The sequence below is a fragment of the Geospiza fortis genome, unplaced genomic scaffold, assembly GCF_000277835.1.
Source record: "Geospiza fortis unplaced genomic scaffold, GeoFor_1.0 scaffold571, whole genome shotgun sequence".
NCBI lineage: Eukaryota > Metazoa > Chordata > Aves > Passeriformes > Thraupidae > Geospiza > Geospiza fortis.
In genome coordinates this window covers 315,455-343,207 of record NW_005054492.1, presented here as the reverse complement: position 1 = coordinate 343,207, position 27,753 = coordinate 315,455, and the positions used below count along the sequence as shown (strand labels likewise).

At 34.2% G+C, this 27,753-nt stretch overlaps 1 protein-coding gene across 1 annotated transcript in view; it reads right to left on the bottom strand.

The window, feature by feature from the left end:
* The window catches only part of NCAM2 (neural cell adhesion molecule 2), a 274,139-nt gene that overhangs the window by 68,120 nt on the left and 178,266 nt on the right, over positions 1 to 27,753 (bottom strand). The window contains exons 11-14 of the mRNA XM_005428596.2: positions 24,873 to 25,023; positions 12,145 to 12,332; positions 11,375 to 11,471; positions 718 to 891 (exon numbers count right to left, since the gene is read on the bottom strand). Coding sequence (XP_005428653.2) covers positions 718 to 891; positions 11,375 to 11,471; positions 12,145 to 12,332; positions 24,873 to 25,023 — 610 coding nt within the window. The remainder of the gene's footprint in view (positions 1 to 717; positions 892 to 11,374; positions 11,472 to 12,144; positions 12,333 to 24,872; positions 25,024 to 27,753) is intronic.

Here is a 27,753-nt window from a genome sequence, read left to right as displayed (position 1 = left end):
CTTCAGATTTTTAGCATTTTGTCTCCTTTGACTCTGCTGATCACTGCAAAACTATTTACCTGATGAAGTATTAATCAGAAAACTGTTCAGGCTGCCTTAAGTAGCACTGAAAATATCAAAAGACGTATTTGGATACAGGAGTTAACATTATTCTGTATGAACTCCCCAACTCATCAGGGGCCTAAAGAACTCTTGCCTGTTTGGGGAGGCTTATGCTCTTTTCTGCCAAGAGACATGCAAGTAAATATCCTTTTAGAGGGCATTTAATGTTTATTGAACAAACATGTTATGCTTTTGAAACAGATATCTCGAATATTAACAGGTATGTAGAAAGTTACTAAGTAGCTCACAATCAGTAATTAGTGCCCAGGATTAAATATTATATAACAGTTTACTTAAAATTATTCTTTTAGCTGCACACCTAATGCACCTTCTCAAATGCAATGTCATTTCTGCTCTCTCTGAAATGTATAGCTTTAAAAGCTGGCTTTTGGCTGGACATGAAAAATGGATAACAATTGTAAATTTTTTTAATAAAAAAATGAACAGTTACAGAGTTGAAAGACTATTTCTAACGGGTGTAGAGAGGTCTGCACTAATACAGAGATACAGCTACTGGACTAAGACAAATAAAGAAACAGTTGAGAAATACTTACAGTATTTTCCTTGGACATTCTTCTCAGTTAAAATGCTTCCAGTTATTTTTTGTATACTTACTTTGAACTCCATGGGAGCGAACTATTTTCCAGGTTTCCGAGGCTACCTCTTTCACATCCACTTGGTAGTGGTGGATGGGCACACCTCCATGTGAGTCTGGCTTGTTGAAGGAAACCTTGGCAGTGGTTTGGGACAGCTCTAAAACTCGTACTCCGTACGGATTTGATGGCACATCTGCAAAAGCACAAACACAGTTTAAAAATCAGCAACAGCCAGGCAGACCGAAGCAGTTGATAATCTGCCCACAAAAGTCTCCTTAGAGTCTTCAAGGGAGAAAAAAAATAATATTAAATATGGTGCATTAATATTTGTGTTAGATAAACAACTTAAGCTTTCTACTAGAGAGCTGTAAGAAAACCACATTAATTTCTTTGTATGCTAAATTACTGCAAAAACATTTTCCATTTTTGCCTTTCTTTTATAATATGATTTTTCTTAATACCTACTTTCATCATATAAAAATGTACGAGATCAGACTGTTGACGGTATAATTATGTAAAAGAGAATAACCAACTTTATATCAAATTTAACAAAACAAACAGTTACAGCTAATTAGATCATTCAGACTCTAAATTCTTTTAAATAAGCTTATGACAAAGAACCTTATAAATAATTTAGCCATTTTATGGAATTCTGAAACACAGTTGGATGCATGAATCTCTTTTTGGTATTTTTTTTCAAAAACTAGATTTCAAGCTACTAAGAAAATATGTTAATGGAAGGTTTCTTATGCTCTGCTCAGCTTGAGACCTAATTTAAAAATTAGGTTGAAAGAAATATTTTCTCTGAAATCAAAAGCAAGAGTATATCTTTCAAAGTAGAAAAGATCTATGAAAATAAAGCAGGTGTTTGTAGGTGTTGAAATGCTACATATGAAACAAAAGCAAAAAATAACATTGGAGTCAGTACATCTATAAGAATAGAAATATTCTTAAAGATTATCTTTATGATTTGTGATCAAACGCATAGAAGTCAAAAGACTAGCTTTTCTAATTGTTCTACATTTTAAAGAGTTATAATTATAAAAAGTGGTATTGAAAATGATAGGAAGAATTTTAATTCTGTGTACAGAATACCAGGGCTTTGAAACACCATTAAAAATTTGTTTTGTGATCCATTTGAAAATTATTTGCATACCTTCTTCTAGATTTGACATTGCTTTTGTCTCCACATTATGAAAGATATTTTTGTAAGGACATGCCAGAATTTGAGCCAAAGCCTGTAATTCAGTTAGTGGGTAATGAAACATTTACATAAAATATTGTCTGTATTCAAAGGCTGTCAGACAGCGGTGAATAAAAAGAAATCAATCTGAGCTTCACCCAGCACTGGTACTTGAATGAAAATGAGACAAAAATTTGTACAAAATATTAAAGAACAGATTTAATGACATATTCAGCCACACATTCTCAGGAAAAGGACACTGCCAAATCTGGTCTAAAGACACTGATTTCTATAGACCCTTAATTATCAGAAACAAATTTTTTTCAGAAGAACATCTCTGTCAGTTGTCAGACTTTTTATGCAAATATCACACCTCTTACAGCTGGCATTTCTGATTCCAGGTCTCCTGAAACTTCCAACACTTGCTGTTCACTGGGTTAAAATCAGCATAGATTTTATTTATATGGATAAGAAAGTTGTAACATCTCTTACTTAAAGACAAAACTATGTGAATCACATTACAGATTGTAGCAGAATTCAAGTCTCCTCTTGAGGGATTCAAATCCTTTCCTAGTCCAGAGAACAATTATCAGGATATGTGATTTTGCAAGAAATTTTACATTTCTTAGAAGATCTGCGATCAGATAGAACAAGACCAAATGTAACCAGTCTGCTATGAATCCATGAAAACACAGATCTGGTTTTTGGATTGCTTTCTAAATGGGTCAAAAAGTTGGGAGTCTTTAGAACAAATAAATTATGTTCAAAAAACATACAGACTGTTCTATTTTTTTCCTGTGACCACATAGAAGAAGAATGAATTATATGAGTTGGTCGTTAAGTCAGTATTCACCCCAAAATCAAAGGAGGATGAGGATTAGAACCAAATTGTGACCAATCCTTCAGATTTGTGGGAATCCATAAAATTAGAGGGTTTTGGGAAAGTTGCAAGATGCAGGCCTCAGAGACAGCAGAACTGCGAGCAGAGCTATGCAGCAGCCATGAGTTAGGTCAGCAGAAAAATTATTTAAACTGTAGAAAAACAAGGGCAAATAGAACAATGGTCTGTGTATTAACATTTGTCTGAATAGCTCTCTAAGCTGTAGAAAAGTTTATCTAGCAAGATATTAGGAAGGTTAAAGCTTAATAATGGAGCTCTGTGCGTTATGTTTTAAGACTTACAAGTAGGTATTGTATTTGAAATAAGCAAGCATTGTTTTAACCAAAGGTAAGTGTGCTTATAGTGACTGGATAGAACTACTGTCTATGTGCTTTTGCTTTGTATGATTGGTCAAGAAGCTTATAAAGTAAGTTTTAACATTAAGTTCTCCGGCCTGCTGCCTGGATTGTGAGCTGATGGCATCTTCATATTGTCATAATCATGTAATGAGACTGATGCTGGAAAATAAACAACTCGAGGCACTTTCCATAGCAGCCCTGTCTCGTTCGTGGTCTGTAAATAGCCCCCCTTGCCGCCATCAAGATTCTCCTTAGAGCTGAGAGAAACACTTATTTTTTCCCCCTATATAGTCATTAAGTACATAAGCACCACTCTGTGTGCAGGTGCTTTCTCTCCTGAGCTCAAATGGCAGTTCTGAGAAGAGTGAAAAATACAGTGTAAGAATCCCAGCCAAGCAATCCAGGATAGCCACACTTAAGCAGATTGGCACTGTATGAGCCATGTGGACACCATCACTTGGGAGGATGAATATCAATACTCAGTACTAAAGATTAATGCTCTTTGGACTCAATTACAAATTCTTTTTTCCTCATCAGACCAACAGTATTAAAAATAGCTTCTAGACTTCAGAAAATTCTTTTTTCCTCATCAAAAGTGTTCAAAATAAGACAAACAAAACCAGGGGATGAATGAATACCTAATTTCATTCATACTACTTTTATGTTAGTTTTTGGATGATATTTTTAATAAGCCAATTTCCTGCTGTTTCTGTCTGCATCAAAACAATTATTTGGTCTATAGTATGAATCAAAAATATTATTTACATATCTATTCTGTTCTTGGCTTTCCAAATATTAAGGAGACCTCTCTTCCTTGTGTGTTAATGCCTGTATGTGTTTAACTATAATAAGCATGGCACAGGGAAGATGAAATCCTTCAGGAAGAACCTTATGTTTGTTACTGCAGATTCTAGTATAATTTCTGCCAGAGGAAGATATGAGTCCAGTTGATAATAACCGTGAAATGAAGCTCCTTTGAAAACCCAGTACAATATTTTGTGTAACTAGCACAATGCAATATGTTTGGAACTCACTGAAGTGTAAAATGCATCCACAGTACTACTTTAAATATGCATCTCACATTCCAAGCCACCCACACATGCAGGTAAATTTTAAGCAGTTTTCAAAGTTGAGCTATATCAGTTGTAAGGAAGAGAGTGAATCACCTGAAGAAAATATAGATGAGACACATTCCTGGTGAAAACCAAAACCAAATGCTAGAAATAGCATCAAGATATATTAAATACCTACTAACTATTTCCAGCTAGGCAGATCTGTAACTTTTTTCCCCAATGAAGATCAATAACAGCATAATGAATTGAATCGAATTCTGTGGTTCTCTAATGAGTATGAATTTGATCATGCAAGGTATACAGCTTTCTAGTCCTCATCCAGATAAACATTCCTGCATTTGAGCTGTCCCCTGTCAGTTGCAATTACTTGGAGCATTGCCGTGATTTTCGTGTTAGAATTGCAAGGCTTTTGGATCAATGTTTAGCAGGAGTGAAGAATAATTTGCAATACTGTGTACTCTGAAGTCTGTGCCTGGAAGGATAGAGCTTTGGATTTTTCTTGTTCTTTTTCATTCTGAAACCAGCCAACAAAATGAATCTCAGAGGAGGTTAGCTACAGGCAGTGATCACTAATTTATATACTCTTGTAGATATAAGTTGAAAGATTAAGTAGTGGAAAAAGGAGGAGATTTACTTTCTATGGTTTAAAGATCACTTAGTGATAGCAAAGATTCCAGAATACTTCATTGGAAGTTCCAGTACTATATTTTTTTTACCATTATACTGCTGTCAAAACCAGAGAAAATTCATCACAAATTCAGCCTTTAAATTAAAGACATAAAACATCCCAACAAGTGTCAGACATTTTGTCAACTTCATCTTCTTTCCACAACATCTGTTTCTCTGTCCAAAATGTGACTAGATTTATGTATGATATTAAAGAACTGTGAGGAGCCAATTTAGTTTTGATTTCAGTCTCAATATTAGTTGTCAGAGGCGTGTGGGGCAGGGGGGGCATATGTGCCACTTGCTGGAGGCAACCAGGAGAAGATGGAGGAAAGTCTCCCTTTGTCTCTGGGGAGACTTTGCCTGGTCACCATTTCATATCTCACATGGGACAGGCAGTCAGCAGGAGACCACCAAGGACGCTGCACTCCCCAGAGAGGTTTCTCCAATCAATGGAGAAATGTCTCCAGCAACAGACTGCAGTGCAAGGTTGGACTGGGCCAGTGGTCTCCTGTCAGCAGGAGAGACTTTGGGAGGAGACAGGGTGTATAAAAGCAACTCCTCAACAAGTTCCTGGGGTCTTTTAGAGACTTGTCTTTTGGCTGCGGGCTTTTTAGCTTTGGGCTTGGTGACTGGGGCTTTTTGTGACTTGGTTTTTGGCATTTTTGAGTCTGGGGGCCTTTTGGTCTTGTTTTTTTGGTTTGGCTCCAGTCTTTTGACGTGTGCTTCTTGCCCTGCCTCAGCCTGCCTTTTGGCTCTCCTGCCCTTGCTGGCTCTTGTTCACCCTCGTGTCTGTCCTGCCTCCCTGTGTCCCTGACCAGAGCCCTGCCTGCTTTACCCCCATGTCCCTGCCTCTGGTGCTAATGCCTGCTTCGTGTCTCTGTCTCCCCTCTTTCTCTCTCTCTCTTCTTCCCCCCACCTTCATATTTTTCCATTTTCCTTCCTCATGTCTTTTCTAGCTCTCTTTAGTAGGGCAGTTCCCTTTGTGTTTGTTTTTTTGGTACCAACAAACAGTTCTCAGGTACAATGTTGTCTCGGCTGACTAAATTTCATTCTAGACCATTTTTAAAAGAACTCACAGTTCCCCACATTGGAACATGACAAGAATCAAATAAAATCACATAGTATCTCCTCCAAACAATAGGTGTAAAATTGCACCTCATCTATTTTGTACTCAGCACATAAAGCTTGTTTGCACAAATGGACTTTGTGATACAATGGCTTAAATAGAATTGGTTTGGTTCCAAAAACAGTATCACAGCTGATAGAGAAGTACACACAGAATTATGAGTTTGTATTTGCCTCCACTGATGTGTAAAGTCTCCTACAATTATGAGCAAACTTGTTCAAGAAATGACCACTTTTTATCACTGGGGATTTTCTTTTCAAGCTATTTTTTCTGATAGCTTTATGGAAGAAAATACCTCTCTCTCAGAGTTTAGCAGCCTTGGTATAAACAGAGAAAAGGAAGTGATTCTGTGAGGGTGGGTAGTAGGCTCAGAGATTGATCTTCCAGTCAGCTCTTGTCTCCTGTCAGTGTGTTGCTACTGCGTTTCTCCAGCTTTTCCTCTTTCTGTACATCTGGCATATATATTGACTGAAAATAACCATGTCTAACTGCTGAATCTAAATAGCTCCGGGATCTTGGCAAGGAAAGAGATGAGCTTTGGCAAGGAAAGAGATGAGCTTTGGCAAGGAAAGAGATGAGCTGGGAAGTCTAGTCCCCAGATGAGCTGGGGACTAGACTTCTGGAATCCAAAATCTCTATGAAATAGCTTGTGCTTGTACATCCTTAGAATGGGGAAAAAACCTCAATATTGGATCTACATCTATTTCTTTTGCCAAATCTCTGCGAGTTCTGGAAAAATAAGCATTCATTTAGTAAACCGAATTTGGTTAGTAAGACCACAGCTAGCAAATAAATACGTAAATAATAAATTAAAATAAGACACATGCACACAAAGCAAAACACTGCTGCTATGTTGATAGTTTCATACCTATTCTAATTGAAAATATGTTGCTGTTTGGTTAATTTTTAAATAAAAATCCTTTAGCTGATGCTGCTATTATGTGAATGGCAAGTTTTAGAACAGCAAGCTAGATTTTAGGTCTTTTTGGAGACAAATGGGCTTTTGGCAGAATATGATTTTCTTTTTCATTATACTATTCTCCAGGGAAAATTAAGTCCTACGACTTTGATTTTATTTTACCTGAATGGAAATGCAAATACTTGGTGAAATAAGACACATCCATTAAGCAGCAGCAAAGTGCCAGCATCAAAACTACAGACAAGTGAATTTCTAAATTTGATTTTGTAGCCTTTGTCAGTTGTCAATCAGCCTTTTCATATTTTGGGCATGACTTTATTCCATAAAAGAGGTTACAGGGCGCATTTTCTGTGAAGCTCAATTATGGTCTTTCCCTTTTGCTTTTGTTGTCATTACTCCCCATATTCACTGACTTTCTGTGTGCACAGGATGCTTAAAGAATATCTAATTCAATAAAGTGGTGTAGGAGTTCTGAGTATCTAATGGCATCATTGACTTTTTGCTTTTTAATTCCCTGTAATATTCCTGTAGAAAGGAAAAAGATAAATCATACATCTCTAGCAGATGTAGCATCTCTCATTTGCTCAGAGAAGCTGTGGATGCCCCCATCACTGTAAGTTCTCAAGGCCAGGTTGGGCAGGATGATGAGCACCCTGGTTTAGTGAAAACTGTTCCTGCCCACAGCAGAACTTTAAAACCCTATGTCATCCCAGAATACAAGGAAGAAGGGGAAAGGAAAGTCTAGGAAGAGTAAGGCTATGAGATCCTTAGAGGTGAATCACAGTTGACTTTTTAGGGCTCTAGATTGACCCCCGCTATACATGCAGCTATGTAAAAAATCTACCTTAATATTTAAAGAAGAGAAACTTTCAAAATTCTCATTTAGCTCTGTGTAACAACCTTAAAATTTACCATTTAAAGATATTAAATTACCTATTCCAATAACATGATTACTAATGGCCATATGTCTTTCTACTTACATACACAAAACATTTGAAACAATTATACTGACATCTCAACAAAACAGAAGAATGCTTTTCTACTTCATACTGGCTCCCTGCATAGTGATATTTCACATAAACGATGTATAAACTAGATTTGGACAAATCTAGGAATATCTGTGCTCCCCTCAGCCTCTGAGACCCATTGGGGCAACCTGCCAAGCTGACCAGGCTTACCAAAATTTAAGCCTGACTTAGATTAAAACCAGAGTGTAAGTAAAGTTCTAAAATAAAAGTTGTGGCTGTTGTGCTGACATGAAGCAACTAATTTGCAGTGGCAACAAGTGACTGTGGTTCTTTTCACATTCTATATGTTACACACATAACATTTTAAAAGCTTGGGTAATGTAAAAGGAGGTCACCCATGTGTTATTTTTAAAAGTTCATCACCACAACAATCATCTGATTAAGCTTTCAACAAAACTCTGAAGTTTCTAAGCAGGCCATAACCTCCCAGAATGAAACCTCAAATACTCTGCAGCATCTCAGTTGTTTTGAGGGGTTTAAATGGAATTCAGTCTGATTCAGTAGCTCTGTATAATCCAAGTGAACAGTCATGCTTTTTTTCTGTCGTACAAATATGGCTGTAAATTGCACATCAATTCTGAAACAAATCTTCCTTTCTAAAATCATCAATAAGTAATTTCTTAAGGAAGGCAACAGGAATAAAGATAATGGAGTTTTGACAGTATGATAACTTTCCAAGTAGCATTAAATTAATAAAAAAGGTAGTTTGATTGTGCTGAAATCCAGAAAATCAGAAAATTGAATGAAACATGAAGGAATCAGTATTCCTGCAGAATTTAAAGAGAAAACTATTTAGCAAAATGATCATTTTTTGTGATCAAATTTACTTTAGTACCATACTTTACTTAATACTGTCTCCCAGCTAGGAGTTGTATTTTTTTTCCCCTGACAGAGCCTTTGTAAAAGCATTCTATGCCCCAGCATTTGTATTTCCAATCAAAACCAGGAGACAAAGCAGGCTGCATTGAAGTGCATGAAATTATTTTATAGGCTTTAATATGGGAAATATCAATCATTAGGCCTTCCTAATTAACCAGAGTGAAGCGACCAAGGTAATAAAACTAGAGAGAAGGCTACATTTGCCATCTTATACCTGTATCTATTATAGTGGTTTTATCCTTTGTATCCCTGATCATTTTCCATTTCTAGCTGATGCCATTTTAAGTGAAAAACTTGTAACAGTGAATTATATGTTTGGAGTTTTATTCCAAAACCAAAGTCTACTTAGAGGCAAATGTTAAAAATATCAATCTTTCAGGATACTGAATGTTATGCATTACACTACTGTAAGTAGTGCATAGCAGGTAGTGCACAGCAGTGCACAGTGACATCCCAAATCCAATTTTTCCAGCCCTGTTCATTATCACTACTAATAAACCTGCTTTTCTATTTTCTGCATTTATCATTATCTAGAATATCCCTAGATAGCTCATGCTTTACATGATCTCTTCCCATAACTCTATTTATCCTCACTCCCCTTTTTAGGTTTATAACTATAATACATATTTTTTAAGTCTTCATCGAGTTTCCTGAAGAATTGTCTGGAAAAAATATAAGCAAAACATTGCAGAAGTAGAAAAAATCAATCTGTTTAAAAACTGGCATTGGTAGTATTTCTGATATAGTTGTACTAAAAAGAAAAAAATATTGTAGCTTATTTGTTTTCTTTGCATTTCCAGGGGTGCTCATGTGTGAATTTTCTGAAGTAAATTGACAAAATATCCTGTGCTTTTTCAATTAACTTTTCGATGCTAATATTCTTTATTACAATTGATTAATTAATAAATTATAAAAGCAGGGGACATAGTTAAGTAGTCATCATGTAGTATCATGTGTTGTGATGAGATGTTGTTCTGCAAATCTAAGGAAAAATAAAAACATTCTGGAGAATATCTCCTGAAATACTCTCCCAAGTGTATAGGCATTTATGAAAAAACAGCACACAGTGGCAACCACGACATTTGCTCATCATTTTCTCTCCGGAGAGGTAGGACCCCAGAGGGATGCAAGTGGGGATTTTCCTTCCTTTCCTGTGATTTATGTTCATGGCTTCAAGAAAAGCTTTTTTTCTCGGTGGTCAAATGTAGCTGTTGAAGGAAGGTAAGATCACACCACAGCTAACACCCCAAAAAAGTTGTAAAATGAAGATAAGGGATGTTCTAAGGGATGTAAAATTGTGTGTCAGAAATTTGAACCCCTCACTTTCCTATTTTAGGAAGCTCAGCACTTTTCATGGTTCTTCAAAACCAAAAGATATATTATAGTAGAAATGTGTTCTAGAATCCTACAGAGGTGATGGGAAAAACGTTTAAAACTGTGTACAAAGTCCAAGGAGACTATTAATAAATAATGGGGTTTTATAACTCCTGAGACACCAAAAGAAAATAATTTACCTATGGAGCAAAAATTCTCAAATAATAGCAGCAGGCCAAGTCAGAGGGCTTTCCTGTGACTGGATGTGCATGCTTCAGCAATGCTCCCCTAAAAGTCTCCCTGGTAAGAGTTTAAAGTGGTTTTTGATACAAAAAATACCCCCAACCAAACAAACAGAAAAACCCAAAGAAAATAAACAAACAAAGCCCCAAAGCAAAACAAAACAAAAATCCCCAAACCAAACAAAACCAAAAAGAAACAAACAAATCCCCCAAAAGAAAACCAAACAAAAAAAAAAATCCTAGACCAAAACTTGCAACTAAAACATTCAGAGTCATTTGGAATATGTGTCCTAATGAGAAAGAAAAAAAAAAATATATATAGTGTTAGTCCATTCCACAAGAAAATATAATGGAAAGCACTGGTAAGAAACTCTCATTTGGTCTCAGTTAATAGTTATTTTTGCCAAGGAACAAACATACAGTCATATTTTTCTATTTGTCTAAACAACAATAGAAGGGCATAACAATTTTCAGACATTGTGTAACAATAGGGTGTAGAATATCTCAGAGCTTAAATTATTTCAATCTAGCACTCTAGTCAAATTCTACTTTTAAATAAGTAAAAGTGGAAATGGAGATAGAAATTCTTTGCTGATGTATTTTAGTCTCTTGTCATTGTTGTTTTATCAAGAAAATATGAGGGGGAACAAAGGTAAAAAAAATTCTAATTCCTTATTACTTTTTACTGCCTGCAAGCCATATGTCTCTCTGCTGAAGTAATAAAAATACATTGTTATAAATGTAGGATACAGTAAGAGCAAAGGAAAAAATGTTAGACTAATTTTTTTCAAGTTTCAGAAGGCCTTAAAATTAAATCAAAAGAAGATTCATATTCTAAGGGAACTGGTTTATTTTACTTCATATTGCAGCTTGGCTCTTAGACAATTAAATTATCTGCAAACAGTCCAGGGAATAAAATAAACAGAGGACAGTGTGTCTGAATTTAATGTTGATTAAATTTGGAAAAAAATATTTAAAGAAAAGGAAGCAACATTTTAACTTACCAGCTTGCCCAAGTGTATACTCTTGATATCTTGTTCCTATTCTGTTTGTGGCTGTACAATTATATCGTCCAAAATCACTGTCAGATGTGGGAGCAATCTTTAAAATGAATACACTTTGTTAATTTTATTTGCTTATTAAATATATATATATATATATATTTATTTAAATTAGAGATTCAAGTATGCTGTCCTTAACCAATATGCAGATGTATTCTTACTTCAACATATCTAGTATGTTCTCCAAACATAGACCTAAATAAACCTTTTTTTTAATGTTTGACTCCCCCTTTTCAACTTCAAATGAAGAAACCTGATAATGCAAAATAGTGACATTGTTCATCTTTAAATTTCACTTTTAAACAATAATTTTAAAAAACCCAAATAAACAACCCCCCCCAAAATAATAAACCTTTTTGTAGACACCAAGCACCTACAAGGCAATCACTTGAATTTTCAGTCTTAGCTTGACAGTTTTATATCTATTTATGGGTTTTTTTACTTCCAAGAAATGCAAATTATATTTTTGTTGGGTGTAGTTGGAAAACTGAGCATAAGCCCTTCAAATAAGATTTATTTTCTAATTACTTATAAGAAATGTGTAGATAGATCAGTTCCTATGTAGCTGTTTGTTGTTTTGTTCCTATTTTACGAATGTTACTTATTAAATTGTAGTTTTTAGCCTTAAATACACCCTATACCACTCACAGTGCTGCCAAACTGAGGACAAAATTATGTTCTGCCATCACACTGATTTCAATTTGAAGTCTTACCTCCAGAATCAGCTTTCTTCCTGTACTGTAGGTCTTCAAATGAGTTGTATTTTTTACAGGTAAAACTAATTTTCCTCTTTTCCACTGAACTGAGGCAGATGGATTTGCCAGCACTTCACAGCTTATATTGATGGGATTGCCTTCCCAAGAGTAATACATGGTTTGATTGGACAGGAATGTTGGAGCATCTGGAAGAAGGAAGTAATGCACAAGTTTATTAACTGATTTAGTAAAACAAGCTGTATACCCATATCCAAGCCTTCATGTTCAATGAAAAATTTCAATTGATTCTTGTGTCAGTTTACTACAGAACATGGGAGTTTTAGTATTCAATCATGAGTTCATTGGGCTTTTATCTTGGTAAGTTTCTCCTCTCTTGAATGGTTTCAGCTGAACTTCTTGGGAAAGAGAATACCTGTCAAATATATTTAACTGTAGGCAATCACAGTTAAAGAAACTCTCTCAGAAATGAGGAAGAGTGTTTCCTCTTGAGGATGACAAAGTCTTCAGCCAGATCTTCATACAAAAAAAGGAGGTGACCCAAAAACATACATTGTCTGTTCATGTGCTGATTTTATAGTGTCTTCTTTTGCTATGGAGAAATTACATTCACTCCTCAAATTTGCTTGTGCTATGGCTTCACCTATTTTTAGCTGGAACTTTGTTATACTTTAGGAAATCTTTTTAAAGAGACATGTTTATTTGTGGAAATTAAACTTTAAAAAATAGCAAAAGAATACCAAAAAATGTTACAATGTATTCTACCTACTGCAGAAAATATATTGTGTGTACATTATTTAGGACAATCTTTGTATCAGTTCCTTAAGAAATTATCAAGCTATAGCCAAGGAAAAAGTCAGTGTGTTTTTCTTAAAAACCTGACTGGTTTGTAAGAAATGTCTGCATTAAACATATACCAAACACTGAGTCTGACACAGAGGAAATTCTTGGTTTGCACACTGTGATCTTCAGACCACAGTACCACGAAGTGACAAGACTTATTTCTTTACTCACTGTTTCTCTGGAGAGCAGGAAGTTTAGTGATCTTTATAAAATGAGAGGGAGTAGCTTTTCCCCTCTTCTTCTTATGTCTTGGGTGAATAGTGTGGTTTTTCTATCAAATATTGATTTGTGTTATTCCCTAATTTCATTATTACTATCTTTTAATAGTATTAAAAATATTTATTCACAGAAACTTCCTTAATGCTTTAATTCCAAAAGAGAATTATCAGTTACAGCTGTTGCAATGGTATCTCTTTTTAATATCTAAGATACATATATATACATATATATACATCTATATATATATATATATATACACACATATACATATATATGTGTATATATATATATATATGTTTTGATAAGTAGCTCTTAAATGTTTTCATATATGTCCCTGGAAAATCTATTCAAGTCCTCTCACATATAGCTTAGTTTTAGGCATGAAAGTTCCTAAAGTTCCTAATAGGTATATCAGAGACCAGAATTGATCATCTTTAGTATGAAGTAAAATTTAGCTTCAGGAATGGTTAAAAAATAACTGTTTTACATCTTTTTTTGTTTTTCCTGAAGTGCACATTTTCAACTTCTTCCGGTTTGCCTCTGTCAAAAAGCATAACTTTTTGATGACATATGCTGCCGCTGCATCTAAGCATACAGACTCTGAGCAAAAAGAATTGTTATCAATAGAGGTTTTAAAGCACAGATCAAAGCTGCTACATTGCTCAAGGCCAGCAGCATTTCCTTTAATAACTGTTCTGCCCTTATTTTTGCAGAAAAACAAGCATTTTCATCCAAATAAGTAAAGCCTGCCTAGCTATGAATTTATTTACAAGACAAAGGAGTTCATCTTTCTGCTCCAAGAGTTTTAATAAGTAATTCTAGCGATCCTGTTTTTCACAGACCTTTAAACATCCCATATTTCAGCAGCTAAACAGTTTAATGCAAAGAACAGACTATCAAAGAGTCTTCAGAGTGTGACGTCTTACACTACTGGAGAATATGAAGAAAAAAAGCAAACTGCATAAGCATGTTTTATGGTTAGCAATGGTCAAGAATCTCAGAATACCAAGGCTCAGAGCCTTGGCTTTTCCTCTGGAAATGAAATTCATGGTGGGAATCACTTGTAGGAAAACTGTACAAACTCATTTCTGCATGTTCAATAGATGGATCAATAGTATGTTCAACAAATACATTGGAAATCTCATTAGAGTCTTCATGAGGTTGTTTCACAAATTTTATATAAGCACTGTCTTCTGCACTTTCTCACAATAAAATCAGTTCACTCCATTTATGAACACTGGCATGAATGTTGAAGATAAAAAGATACTCTGAATCTGAGAAATCCTCCTTCCTATACAACATTATGTGGTTTGATGCAAATACACATTGAGAAATCCTCCTTCCTATACAACATTGATGCAAATACACGTGGCAAACTCATATCCTATTTTAAGACTTGCAAGTGAAAAAGTAGCGCACACTTCTATACTGCAGATAAAAGCATTTAAGAGAATAGGGACTTCCAGTTCCAACTTCTCTCTCTTCTAAAGGTAGATTTTGGATGCCCATTGTATATATTTTTTTGATATTTTAAAAAGTATAGGTGAGTTATGGACTGCCATCTTTACAAAACTACAGGTATTAAAAGTCATAAACACAATAACCTGCAAGTAGGACTAAAAGTCTGTCAAACAAAGATATATCCTGAAATAAACAACTCACAATTGTAAAGCATTCCCCTCAAAAAAGAGCTTTGTAATTTCCCTCAAAAACCTGTGTAAAAATGCTTTGCAGCCATTTCCCCAGCAGTCAAGAGCTCCAATATACAAAAAGAAGAGGACTGTACTAATGACTTGAAATGGCAAGATTATCTTAAAACAAATGATTTTTGATTTCCCAGTCAGGAACAGATTAAGATGCCTGGAGTGATATTTTACAAAAAGAATATAATTCTGTAAGTAATTTTCTTTTTACAGTACAAATAAAAGATAATTTACATTTCTTATGAAACTAAAAGATTGAGCTGGAAGGGAATAATTTGTTTATAAAGAGAACTTGTTTTTTTCTTGTATACTCTTCATCACTAAATGCTGTTTAGTTTGCTTTAGTGGCTACAGAATTAGTATTTATTAAACATAAGCACACATTATGTTCAATATAAAAGAATCACAAAAAATAACAAACTTTAAAGCCAAGCCTTTGAAAACATGCCTGATTATATTATATGTTTACAAAACCTGATCCCACCAGTTTTATAATATAATTAACAAACAAATTACATTAAAAACCAGAATATTTATCAAAAAGTTCTATCAATTGAAAATGAAGTAAAACCAAGTAGAAATGAGAAGGTGGTTCTACTAAATGCAATATATTTATTCTTTAAAAATAAAAGATTCAATGGAAACCAGTTAGAAAATTAGAACCAATAAAAATAATAATGCTTTCTGCTTTGCTTCTATGTAACTGAGAATTAATTTACACCTGACAAAATTCAATGCAGGGTGCAAATGAACTGTTCCTTTTAAGCTTTTTTATGTAAAGTAAAAAGTTAAGATGACATACTGGAGTTCTAAACAGATAAGTAGAAGTAGGAGCTTGAATACACTCATTAAAATAAATCCACCCTGATGCTACTTCTTATATCTGACCTTTTAGCACTTTTTGAAAACAAAACAAGTCAAAGCTGCAAAAAAATTACAAAATTTACCATTGATATTATTTAATAGATGCACACAATATCATAGAATAGCTCAGGTTGGAAAGGGCCTTAAAGATCACCCAGTTCCAGTCCCCCTGCCATGGGCAGGGACACCTCCCACTAGACCAGGTGTCCAGCCTGGCCTTGAACACTTCCAGGGATGGGGCAGCCACAGCATCTATAGGCAACCTGTTCTAGGGTCTCATCACCCTCATAACTAAAAAGAGTTCTCCCTAAAATCTAATTTCTGATAACTCTCTTTCAGTTTAAAACCACTGTCCTTAAGCTATCACTGCAGATAAAAACTCTCTCTTTTGCACATGGAAAGGCTGCAAATGTCTCCTTGGAGCCTTTTCTTCTCCAGGCTTATCAACACCAACCCTCCCAAGCTGTCTCCAGCACTCTGACCACCTTCATGGCCCTCATCTGGACCTGCTCCAGCAAGTCCATGTCTTTCTTGTATTTGGCATCCCAGAGCTGGATGCAGCACTGCAGGTGGGGGTCTCACAAAAGGTGGGTACAGGGGTAGAATAGCTTCTCTTAACCTGCTGGCCACAGGGCTCTGGATGTATCTAGGATGCGATAAAGTCCATAAGGTTTTAATGTTCAACTATGAAAGATCAAATATTATTTTGGAGAGATTAGGCAATCCAAATGAAAAAAAGATGCCGTGAAGGAACAAAGACTATATCACAAAGATATAAAACTAAACCAAGCTATTCTGTAAGAAATTATAAATTTAGAATGGCATTTTAGAGTAGTTAATGTTATGGTACCCAGCATCAGCTAAGCTCAAGCTGATTATTTTGCCAAGCAAGAGAGAAACCGACAGGTTGGCACTCCAATTAGAATGAGTTCTGGATAACCTGTGTAAGAAGATTATTTAAGAGAAGCAAATTCTGACCTGAAAGCTGTCTCTAGCATTTAGATATCCTTGTTAGTTATAATGTCCAGGAACAGTGATTCAAGAACAGACTAATACATCACCTGCCTTGTCCAGAAAGTAATTAAATTAAGGATGACAAAGATCCAGCTCTGGTGTATGTTTGGTGTCATACACAAAATTAGATACAGCAAATTACCTGATTCAGTACATGTGTCCAGACAACTATAATGGAAAACTGGTGTGCAGAATCATATTTGCACTTCTTAATCTAAGAACATAGGTTTTCAAAATGTGGCTATTTGTTTCCCTGGAACATGTAATAAAAATATGTGACAGATTGTCAGGTCTAAGACTCTGGGACATTTCCTAGAGTATATTATTGGAAGCCTTGCTCTAAAATGATTAATGTTGGCATAAGTTTCCCATCATCAAGGACTTTAATAAACCACATCCTCTGGCAAATCTAGTACTGTCCTTGCCATCGATCCTGTAAAAGTGCCTCAATTTTTTGTAACTCTGCCACAATTTAGTTAACAGTCATCTATCTTTCTCTTGTACTTTCTCCCTCATACCTTTTTCAATAGTTAATATTTTAAAATTAATAGCTCTTCCTTGGATACAAAGTAGAAGGACCTCCACAGACAAGTACAATAACTGTCACATATTCATTTGCAAGAAGAAATAATATTAGAAAGACTTCAAAAATGTGGTTAGGTGACTATATTTTAATCTATAATCATTCTTAAAGGGAAGACAAGAATTGGAAAACTTCAGCTACTTACTGCTACTATCATAATCATGTGGCTGTAAGAAAAAACATCCAAGACCCACATGAGAAATGTCCAAATAGAAAAGCTAATAAAACTCATCTCATATTGATTTCAAACTGCCATGATTATTAGCTATAACCAGAGGGGTCTTTAATTTCTGAAATCCAACCCATGATTTCAAAAGGTTTGAGAGGTACATGTTTCTTTCAAAGAAAGTGCAGAAAACATCACACTTATTGTAAGACTTCCTTTCCCCGCCCCATTCTCTTGGTTCCTCTCAAAATCCATTAAAATATGACATTGATATTCAATAGCATGATGAACTATTGACTGATTCTAACTTTATGAAGAGTAAGAGACCCCTCCTCCTGACAAGCACTACTAGTTCCTGGAAACCTTAACTAGGGTGGTTTTTTTTAATATTAAAACACTATACCAATTGCTCCATCTCCATAAGATAGTTTTTGCTAGATATAAAGCATGTTGATAATTGTACATTAAATAACGTTGGGCAATGTATGGCTCAGGTGCTTGGTGCTGCCAGAGTTGCAGAAATACAATGTACCTATTTTTCTTAGAATTTCACTTGACATTAAAGAATTGCATTTGTTTTTACTTAAAAGAAAAAAACACCAAAAACCACAAAAGCCAAACTAAAGCCCAAGAAATTTTAATTTCATAGAAATGTCTGCTTTGAATTGATACATCTCTCTAGAATTACCTAAACTAGCTTAAATTAGGAGGAGAAATCCTAAAGAAAACATAACTAGGTAAAATTAGCAAAATAAGCCACTAGTGATGTATAAAATAAACTGTTTGCATTTGTCTATTAAGCCTGTAAATCACCAACACTGGCCATCAGATCTAGAACAGGAGATTCCCCCTACAGATCCATCACACTAGAAGCAATTTTCATTTTAGTAATAAAATTAGCAGGTGCTGCCCATTGTTAACACATTGTTCTCAAATGATGCCAGTTTGTACCAGATTTTCAACTGTTACATGTATTCCAGGACAGAATTACTGGAATAATTTAGTATGGCCTGGCTTCTCGATCAAGTATGACATTACATTATTGCCTTATAGGCAGAAGTGAAAAACTGCAATGTTTTTCTCAAACCAAGATCCTAACCCCATATTTCCTCCTGTCCTATGTGTCACATTTCCAGAACAAAATCCAGTCTTTGCCTTCCATATTTTCCTACTTGTCACCCTCACCTCCACAGTATGCCTCCTTACTGATACCATCCCTCAATTCTCTAATGTCTGTGTCTCTCTCATACATTTCCAAATCATAAAAGTTGCTGTATGGAGCAAGGACTCTTTGCCTTTTCATCTCTTTACTTAATTTTTACATGCAGTGCTGTCTAGAAAACAACAATAAAATCTCTAAACATTTGTTTTGTTCAAGTTTCAAAAATCAGTGCCATACTTATCATATCACATAATTATTTTCTTCATTATACTCAGATGCCATGACTCTGCTTTGATGGATCTGTCTTGGAGGTATAAGAAGGCCATGATACCTTTTTTTCATCCACAGGTTGTTACTGTGTAATATGAATTACATTTTATATAGTATGAAAATGCTTGTGAAACCATTTAAAATTTATAATATTCATTATCAATGTAAATATTTAAATTTCACAATATAGAGCCATGCTTAAGGAGGCATCAGAAAATTCTTCCACAGTTTTTTTCTACCTTTACTTTTCATAATTGCAGATGTGAAAATTTATGACAGTAAGAAACGATGTTGAGTCATATATATCCATTAATAACTAAATTATTAGAAATAAAAGAAAACCAAATTATTTAATTCTTTCAAAATTGTGTTCTTCTATTGAGAAAAAAGTAGCTAAAATGTTATTAAAAATCTACTTTAAATGATATCAAATTAATTGCAAGATTAACCAAAACATGTAGTAGAGAGCTCTGTTTGGTAAAAAAATTATGATAAATTTGTAATATGAATATCATGTTTAACAAGTGATTAAGATATATTTAAGCAAAATGTTTTTAGGATGGAATTTTTGTTTCAAAGTATTTTTACAGCCTTTTGGGCTAAATAATGGGTAGATTTATTATATAAATGAATAATTTTTCCATTTTACCACACTGATGTAACACCAGAAAAAGACAATGGATGCCTTCAACTCTGCTTCACTCTGGGAAGTTTGGTGAAGTGGTTTTGGAAAGTGACTGAATGTGATAAACCTCATCTTTTGCACAGAATTCAATTTTCTTGTCCCCTTGAAGTCACAGCAGTGGCACAATAAACTTCCTTCTGTGCAAGTGCACAAGTGCAGAGAAGAAAAATGGTAAATCTTACAACTGACATTCATAATATGTCAAAATTATCACATTTATTTCATGATGTTATAGGTTGACCTTTTCCATCTTTGCTTTCTCATTTTAACCTATAAATTTGACAGGAAGAAATGTAACTAAAGCCAATTGTATTTTATTAGAAAAGATGGATATTTTTTCTATACTATTTCAATTTTTTTTTCTCTTGATTGTTTTTCCTGTAATTTCTTTCTTTCCCAGGCCATATGTTTGTATTTATTAGTGTTGTTTTCTGGCTGTGATTACAGGGTAGAGCTGGGTCCCCATGACTAATGGATGAAGGGAAGGTGTAAAGAAGACAAAGTCGGGTGTTTTCAGTGGTGTCCAGGAGACAGGAAAGAGGCAATGCCATTCTGTGATCCTGTGAGTAGTGATGGGATGTTGCTGCACTGATTTCTTTTAACAGAAACCAAATGCAAATTATGAATGGTTTGAATTTATCATGTTTTACGATAGCAGTAGGCAGCTGGAACCTTTTGTGACATTTATCACAACATTGAGGTTTCCCAGAGAATTGTGGGTGATCCATCCATGGAAGAGTTTGAGGCTAGTTTGGAGGAGCTCTGAAAAACCTGGTCTAGTCAAAGTTGTCCCAGCCCATGGCACAGGGGTTGCTACTGGATGAACTTTAACATTGCTCCAAACCAAACCATTCTGTGATTCTGTGATAACATTTGTGACATCTTGTACTCAGTAGTAGCATTTTCACCAACTGAAAACCTTTCTTCCTTGAAGGTAAATACATTTTGTAGCTCAATCTGTTGAATCCACTTTTAAGTAATGTTGTATATATTATTTTTGCAAACAAATAAAATTAAATTGCATGAATCCAAAGCATCCCGCTCAATTGCAGTGCAATACAGCTAACACACAACAAAGCAGAAGAATAATCAGCTAATGAAACCAAGTTCGATACTGCAACAGTAATAAAGTTGGTTTCAAATTGTGGCAGGGGAAAAAAAACAAACACAAAGGAAAAGACTGTTATTGATAAGCAATACCATAGTATAACAAATATTCCACAGTTTTCTTTACAGGTAAAGACTATACTGCACAAGTTGCATGATTTTTGTTTTTACCACTCAAAGTTGGTACTTAACTAATACAAAATATTACTATAAAAATCATGTTTGGATAAAAAGCAATATTAAGAAAACATTCATATTCCTGGAATACACTAAAATTATTTAAATGCACTTTTTCAGAGATTGCTTTTTAAGAAATCCTTTTTATCAACTACTCACATGGCTGATCTCATACAAAAATGTACCACATTACTCAATGTAATATATTTGTCACAGATGATTCTATCTCAAAACATTACTTTTTGAGCACTGTGAGGAAATAAGCATTTTTGGACTATCCAGCATATCTAATAGCTGCAGTATCAGTACTGAAATTGAGAGGTTTAACTAAAATAGTGATGTGAAAAGTGGTAATTTCAGCTAAAAAGGTCTCTTAGTCAGGATGCTTCCTGGATAGTGTATGGGAAAACAGAATTTTCCAAAGGATGTAGCTCAATGCCTTTCTCTGGTAAAAATAGTTATTTCTCTATGATGATAATATGTAGATAATAACTATAGACACATCTTAATACCCAATACATATCATATATTCCACCAAACATATCATATATTCCACCTTTCACTTGATTACTTATTATTACTCTCATCAAATACACACTAGGCTTCATACTTTAAACCAAATTTTGCAGTTAATGAAATTCATTAATAAATAATATTTGAAAATTGCATTTTATTTTGATGTAATTTTGATTTATCTTTCATACTTTATATAAGGAAAATTAAACATAACTAAACACAAAGATGACTTGGTACAAAGAAATATTTAAAAATGCCCCCTGGTTCCCTGCAATTCATGTCTTCACAGCATTTCCCTCAGATAAAAGTCAAGGTTAACCGTTCCCAGTTGGTATCAAACCTGATAATCTCTCCATGTCCTAGAGAACTGCTCTTATCACCAGGAGCAACCCCAACAGAGAACAAGGATAAAGCAGGGAAATTCTGTGCAATCCTACTGCCAGTTTAAATCTCTGACAGGGGTCAGGAATTAAAAGGATGAGACAGTGACACCAGAGCACTCAGTGCCTTCATTCAGCCTCTTTGACTGAGGTGGCATTTGAGGATGGGATGGAAGCAGTTTCCTCTCCTGACTACACAAACTGTCAAATAGAATAAAACAGAAAGTAAAAATGCTGTAGTTTTGTTACTATCTTACAGAAAGGCATGGATGCATTGTTTACCTCCATCTAGAAACTAGAGGACAATATCAACAATTAAGTTCTGCTTATCTATTTATTTTTTAATTTTAAAGTAGATATTGGGGTTTTATATGAGAATATTATTGAAGATAATTCAAATTTCTGTTAACATGGCTAAACTGCAAGACTGAGCCGTACCTGAATAAATTCTTCTCAAAAACTGTTTGTAAGAGAACAAAACCAATCTAATGGAAGAGAAAAATTAAACTATTTTGAAGGGTTTAATGCAATTTTTAAAATAATAATTTGGAAAAAAAAAGTAAAAGCCCTGATAGCACTGTTTATAGCTGCAATTTATTGCTGAAGAAATGCCACCTGGAAAATATTACCAGGAGAATCAAAACTATTCGATACTGACTTCACGGAATCCCCCCATTTTAAATAGTTCCCTACAAAAATACAAATCAGTTGTTTAGTTTTTGAACCTGAATCTTTTGCTGAAATTCCCAAGCCTGCAACTTATGAAGTCTCATAACTGGAATGACAAATAAGCATGACACTGCTTCATATAGGAAGATACTGGGGAAAGGAATGTCAGAGCTTGGGACAATGCAGCATTGGGTGGAAATGGGGGCAAAGAGTGCTGAAAGGTTCTTCAAAGGGGCTGTTCTGCTCCAGAACTTCATGGCAGAGGCCAGACTGATGGGAGATGAGGTTGCAAAGAGGCACTTCTTCATCCTGGAGACATTATTTTTAAGAACAGGAGAATTCTTTACCATTAAACAAGTGCTTTCTTTCCTGGGCAAGACAAATAAGTTATATTTGAAGCTCATATAACAGTGCAAAGTTATTTGCAAAGGAAAGCACAAAATTTCTCTGACTCGTGAATCAGAATATGAGACAGAACTATATCACCCACTTTGCATCCTAGAACTACTTGACTTAAAGGGACTGAGGAAAATTGTATTTCTGTTAGTCAAACAAGGCCTGTGCTGGAAAAAAAAATACATTTGGGTTAAAGCTCACTATCAGTTGAGTATTTAAAATTTAAAACTCCAGTTGTAGAAATATCATAATAAAAATCTTCAGTTATACATTAAAAGTATCCACTACAATGCTTGATTTCTCTGATGGTAGAATAATATTTCTGTGTTCTTTATAAACTGTGTTTCCTCAGTGGATTTTAGAACTGTAGAAATTTTTATGCTGTATCAAAAACTGTGTCTACCAAGGCATAAATTCAGACTTTAAGTTATTCCATTTTCTCATATACTGTATTTGATTGTTCCCACACATATTCAAAATTCATTCTGCCATACCATAAAAAGACTGCTACTTTTAAATTCTTTCCACATCATAAAACTTTCACCCTGAAAGGTGTCTTTGGTTATAATAATGTATTGTATCAATGCAGAGGTTTTATTATGCCCTCCGGTATGAATTCTGTATTGCTAATAAAACTTTAAATTTCAAGTGTCCATGTTTCATAACATGTGGTGCAACATATCTCTCTCCTCTGAATTCAAAATATATTAATATTTAATGCTAAAGCATAGAGGCAACACAACCATAATCAAACCATGTATTTCGTATCATTATGTGGAGAGTTGGCAGAATTTTCAAGAAACTTCACTGAATTTGCATTTTTATCTATTTTTTCCCCTTTTTATACATATAAAAACTTATCATTGCATGCATTAAAGAAAACAAATATAGCAAATCAGAATTTAATTCTTAGGTTTTCTGGCTTGGCAAAACTCTCCATTCCTAACACCAAAAAATTCTTTTGATCATTCCTCATTTTTCTTTTAGATTTATATTCTATGCCACAATGCAATGCTTCCCTGCCAAAAAAAGAGTACACAACTGTATAGTGAAAGCACTTTCAGAACTCCTCAGGAAATCACTCCGTGGTCTGCAATCATTACTTTTATTTCTGTGCCACAGAATCCTATTCCAGCTTTTATCTTCCCGCTGGAAAGAATTTTTCTGTTTGAAGACTCAGTTCAAACAGGCTCATGCAAACTCTACTGCAAATGCAAAATAATTGTGTCTAGAAATTTCTAGATAAATGAAGAAACAATGAAATAAAAAAAGAAGGATTTTTTGTTTGTTTTCATTTTTGAAGACTTTTGCTTGTGAATTTTAAGAAAAAATTGAAGAAACAATTATTCAATGAATTTTTTTTATATCTCAGATTTATATCCTCTGATTGGCTTCTCAAGCATGAGACTCTTCTAAGCAAAAATAATCTCCTTTTCTCCTGGATAAAATGCAAGAGCTTGGAGTAAAGACGATCTCTAAAAGAGACTGTTACAAACATGATAACTCCAGGAGGGGTTATAATAGTGGCTAGACACCTTTTAGGGATTAGTAAATCAGAGGACTCAGAAACAAAAAGGAATCTTTGTTGAATCTTGGTAGGTTAACCTCAAGACTTAGCTGCTGCTCAAATCAGTCCTTACTTTATTCTGCTGAACTCTTTTCATTCCCAGCAGTCTCAGCTTGCCTGGAGATTTGAAGTTATTGAGCTTAGCCTTAAGTTAGTGGATAATAACACTGGAATATGATTTCAGAAGGAATCCTGTCCTACATAAGTCACCAACACACCAGCAAGAGTCTTGTTAATTCAGAAAAGACAGGATTCTTCCACAGAGGAATGAGCTGCAGGACATGCTTTCTTCGTTTATGAAAGTTTAATCATGAATCACCACAAAAAAAATGACTTTCCATTAAGAATGTACTTTTTTTTTTCTTTTAAAACAGATTTAAAAGAGAAAACAAAATATTAGAACTTACATTCAATATCAAGGTACATGCTCTTTTGGTGCCCACCAATTCTACTTGCCGCTTCACAGTCATATCTCCCTGAATCTGACAACTTCACATCTTTAATATGCAGTGACGACTTTCCATGCTGCCCTTTGACTTCTATACGGCCATCTGGGCTCTGTTTACATTGATTCAGGAAAAAAGAAGGTTTTATATGTTTATATATGTATATCAATGTAGAATTTATATATATTAAACACTACTGATAAGAATGACTGAAAGCATCTCTTCACCTATGGTGAAGTTATTACTGACAGCTAAGCAACTTCTAAATTGTCCAAATAAATTTATAAAAATATAGATAAACATGTTCTCTTTCTAGGCAGTATAATAAAAGAAATAAGTACATGCTTAAAGGAACACTGTCAAGGGAAACCACAAAACGTATCAAATTATAACAGCAATAGTGAACTACATACTCAAAACTTCTTTATGATCTCACTCATTGTGTTATGATGCTGTTAAGAAAAATGCATAGATACAACACTATATCATAGATTACACACAGCATTATCTCTGGTCCTTACAACTGCAGCTGTGACACTGAACAGAAGTAATGCCTCAGACAATGAGCAAAACCCAGAATATCAAAACTGTTAAAAAAACTTGAAACATAAATGCAACTAGAATTTTTGGATTTCAATTCCTTTTCATTCCATGGAAAAGACATGAAAAAATGAATGCTGTCTTTCAATTTTCTAGAACATAAATTTTAGAAAAAATACTTATCGATAATGACTCTCCTTGCCCCTCCCCATCCCTCCCCACAATTATTTTAATGGATATACAAATATTAGGTAAAACTAAACAAAATAAAGAAAAAGTCCTCTTCTTGATGCTTCAAACTTTATTAAATATTACGCCTGAGGAACAAGAAGTTATTTTCTTTTGCTCTTCACTTAAAGCATCATACAACACTTTGGGCTGGAAAGGACCTTAAAGCTCATCTTATTCCAACTCCCCTGCCTCTGCAGGGACACTTTCCACTAGATCAGTTTGCTCAGAGTCCCATCCAACCAGATCTTAAACATTTCCAGGGATGGGACAGCTACAGCTTCTCTGGGCAACCTTTGGGAAATTTGTTGTAGTTTGTCATCTCAATTTTTTTTGCTTAAGGGAATAAAACTCCAAACGTGATTAAAAATACTGATGTTAACCTACCTTCATTATTGTGTGGTGGAAAAGGGATGAAAACTCAATAACTATTTCAGTGCATAACGTTACACTTGAAGCAGATTTTATGTTGAACTCTATAATACACACACTCAAATTTACTGCATATTACACTCAATACTCACCAAGTGGCAGCTGATGTTAAAGTGTCTGAGCTTTTAACTCATTAGAATTGTTCCTTGACTTAATAAAGGAAATATGTCACAATTTAGACTTTAAAATATTTGATGTAAAGCAGTCAAATGAAGCATGCTGTTTATCATGATTTCTATAGAAAGAAAAGTATTCCGATCCTATGTAAGAATCCAAGTAGACTGAATTTTGTTTCCTGTGAAAATGACTCATCATAGGTACATAAATTAAAGTTCTTGAATTCTAACCCAGAAGCCAACCTCTTTGGATTGGTAAAAATTAGCAACTTAGATAATTTAACTATCAATTTTAATACTGAAAATTCTATTCCCACAATATGATCAAAAAAGGAAAAGACAAGTTATGATGTTGCTAGTAAACATGTTGCAGTAGTGAACATCATGGCTTTTGGAAGGAATTCCTCAGCTTATTAAATGCAATTTCTTTTAAAAAACCATTGTTTTCTAATTTCTTATGCAAAGCCATATTTATATATATGTAAGACAATAAATGCTTATTTTTATAGCATTATATCTATTGTTTATATATATGTAAAGCAAGTACAGTCTATGACATAGTTAATACCAGTTATGAAGATTTTCTTCATTATTTAAATATTAAGCATGTAATACCATGGTCAAACTACATTTTTCCTACATAAAATGTATATATACTTCAGAAGTCTAATTTCTGATTTTTCCTTGATGACAAATATTTCCTTAAGAACTTACATTTAAAATGGTGAAACAACCTGTGACAATGAATCATTGGTACAATACTAAATACTTTATTAGTGATCCATTAGTTCAATACAAATCCCAAATACTTTAATTCACTAATACATATTTCACTATAAGTAATTCCATATATCCCTAAGCACATAAATGAGTACTAACAGATGTAATATAAGAAAAGAATAATAAAATAAGCACAAAAATCCTTAAATTAAATAGATTTCACAGTAATCTCTCAATCTCATTTTGGTTTATTTAATTATTTTCTAATACTAGCGGAAAAAATTTTGACTGTACTCAGTATAATTTTCCTATTTTCTCACACTCTCTTATTCAAATGTAGATGATGTAATATATCTTAGATTTATAGGTGAGGCAAAACCCAAGCTATAAATACTAATAAATACTCTGAATAATAGAAGATTTTCATATATCATTTATTCTTATAATCAAATATATGGTAAGAAACATTGTAAGAGGGATTTACTAGGTTCAAAGTCCATAAAACAAATAAAACAATGGTAGGCAAGAAAATTTCACTAGAATTATAATAAAAATATGCATTTACTAAAGAAAATTTCTACTTTTTTTAGGTTTATTTGTTAAAATTGCTTAGTGAATCAAGCAAAAATTCAAAAATGTGTTCTGCTTCATTGCTTATAATGCATAATATACTGTGCCTTTTAATAAACAGTTTAAAAGTCCTGTTCCCTGAGTCTATTCTGCAGATGGATTGGTGTACAAATCCATCATTTATTTCTTTTACAAAGATACTGCAATGCCTGATTAAAAATATACTGATAGGCTGG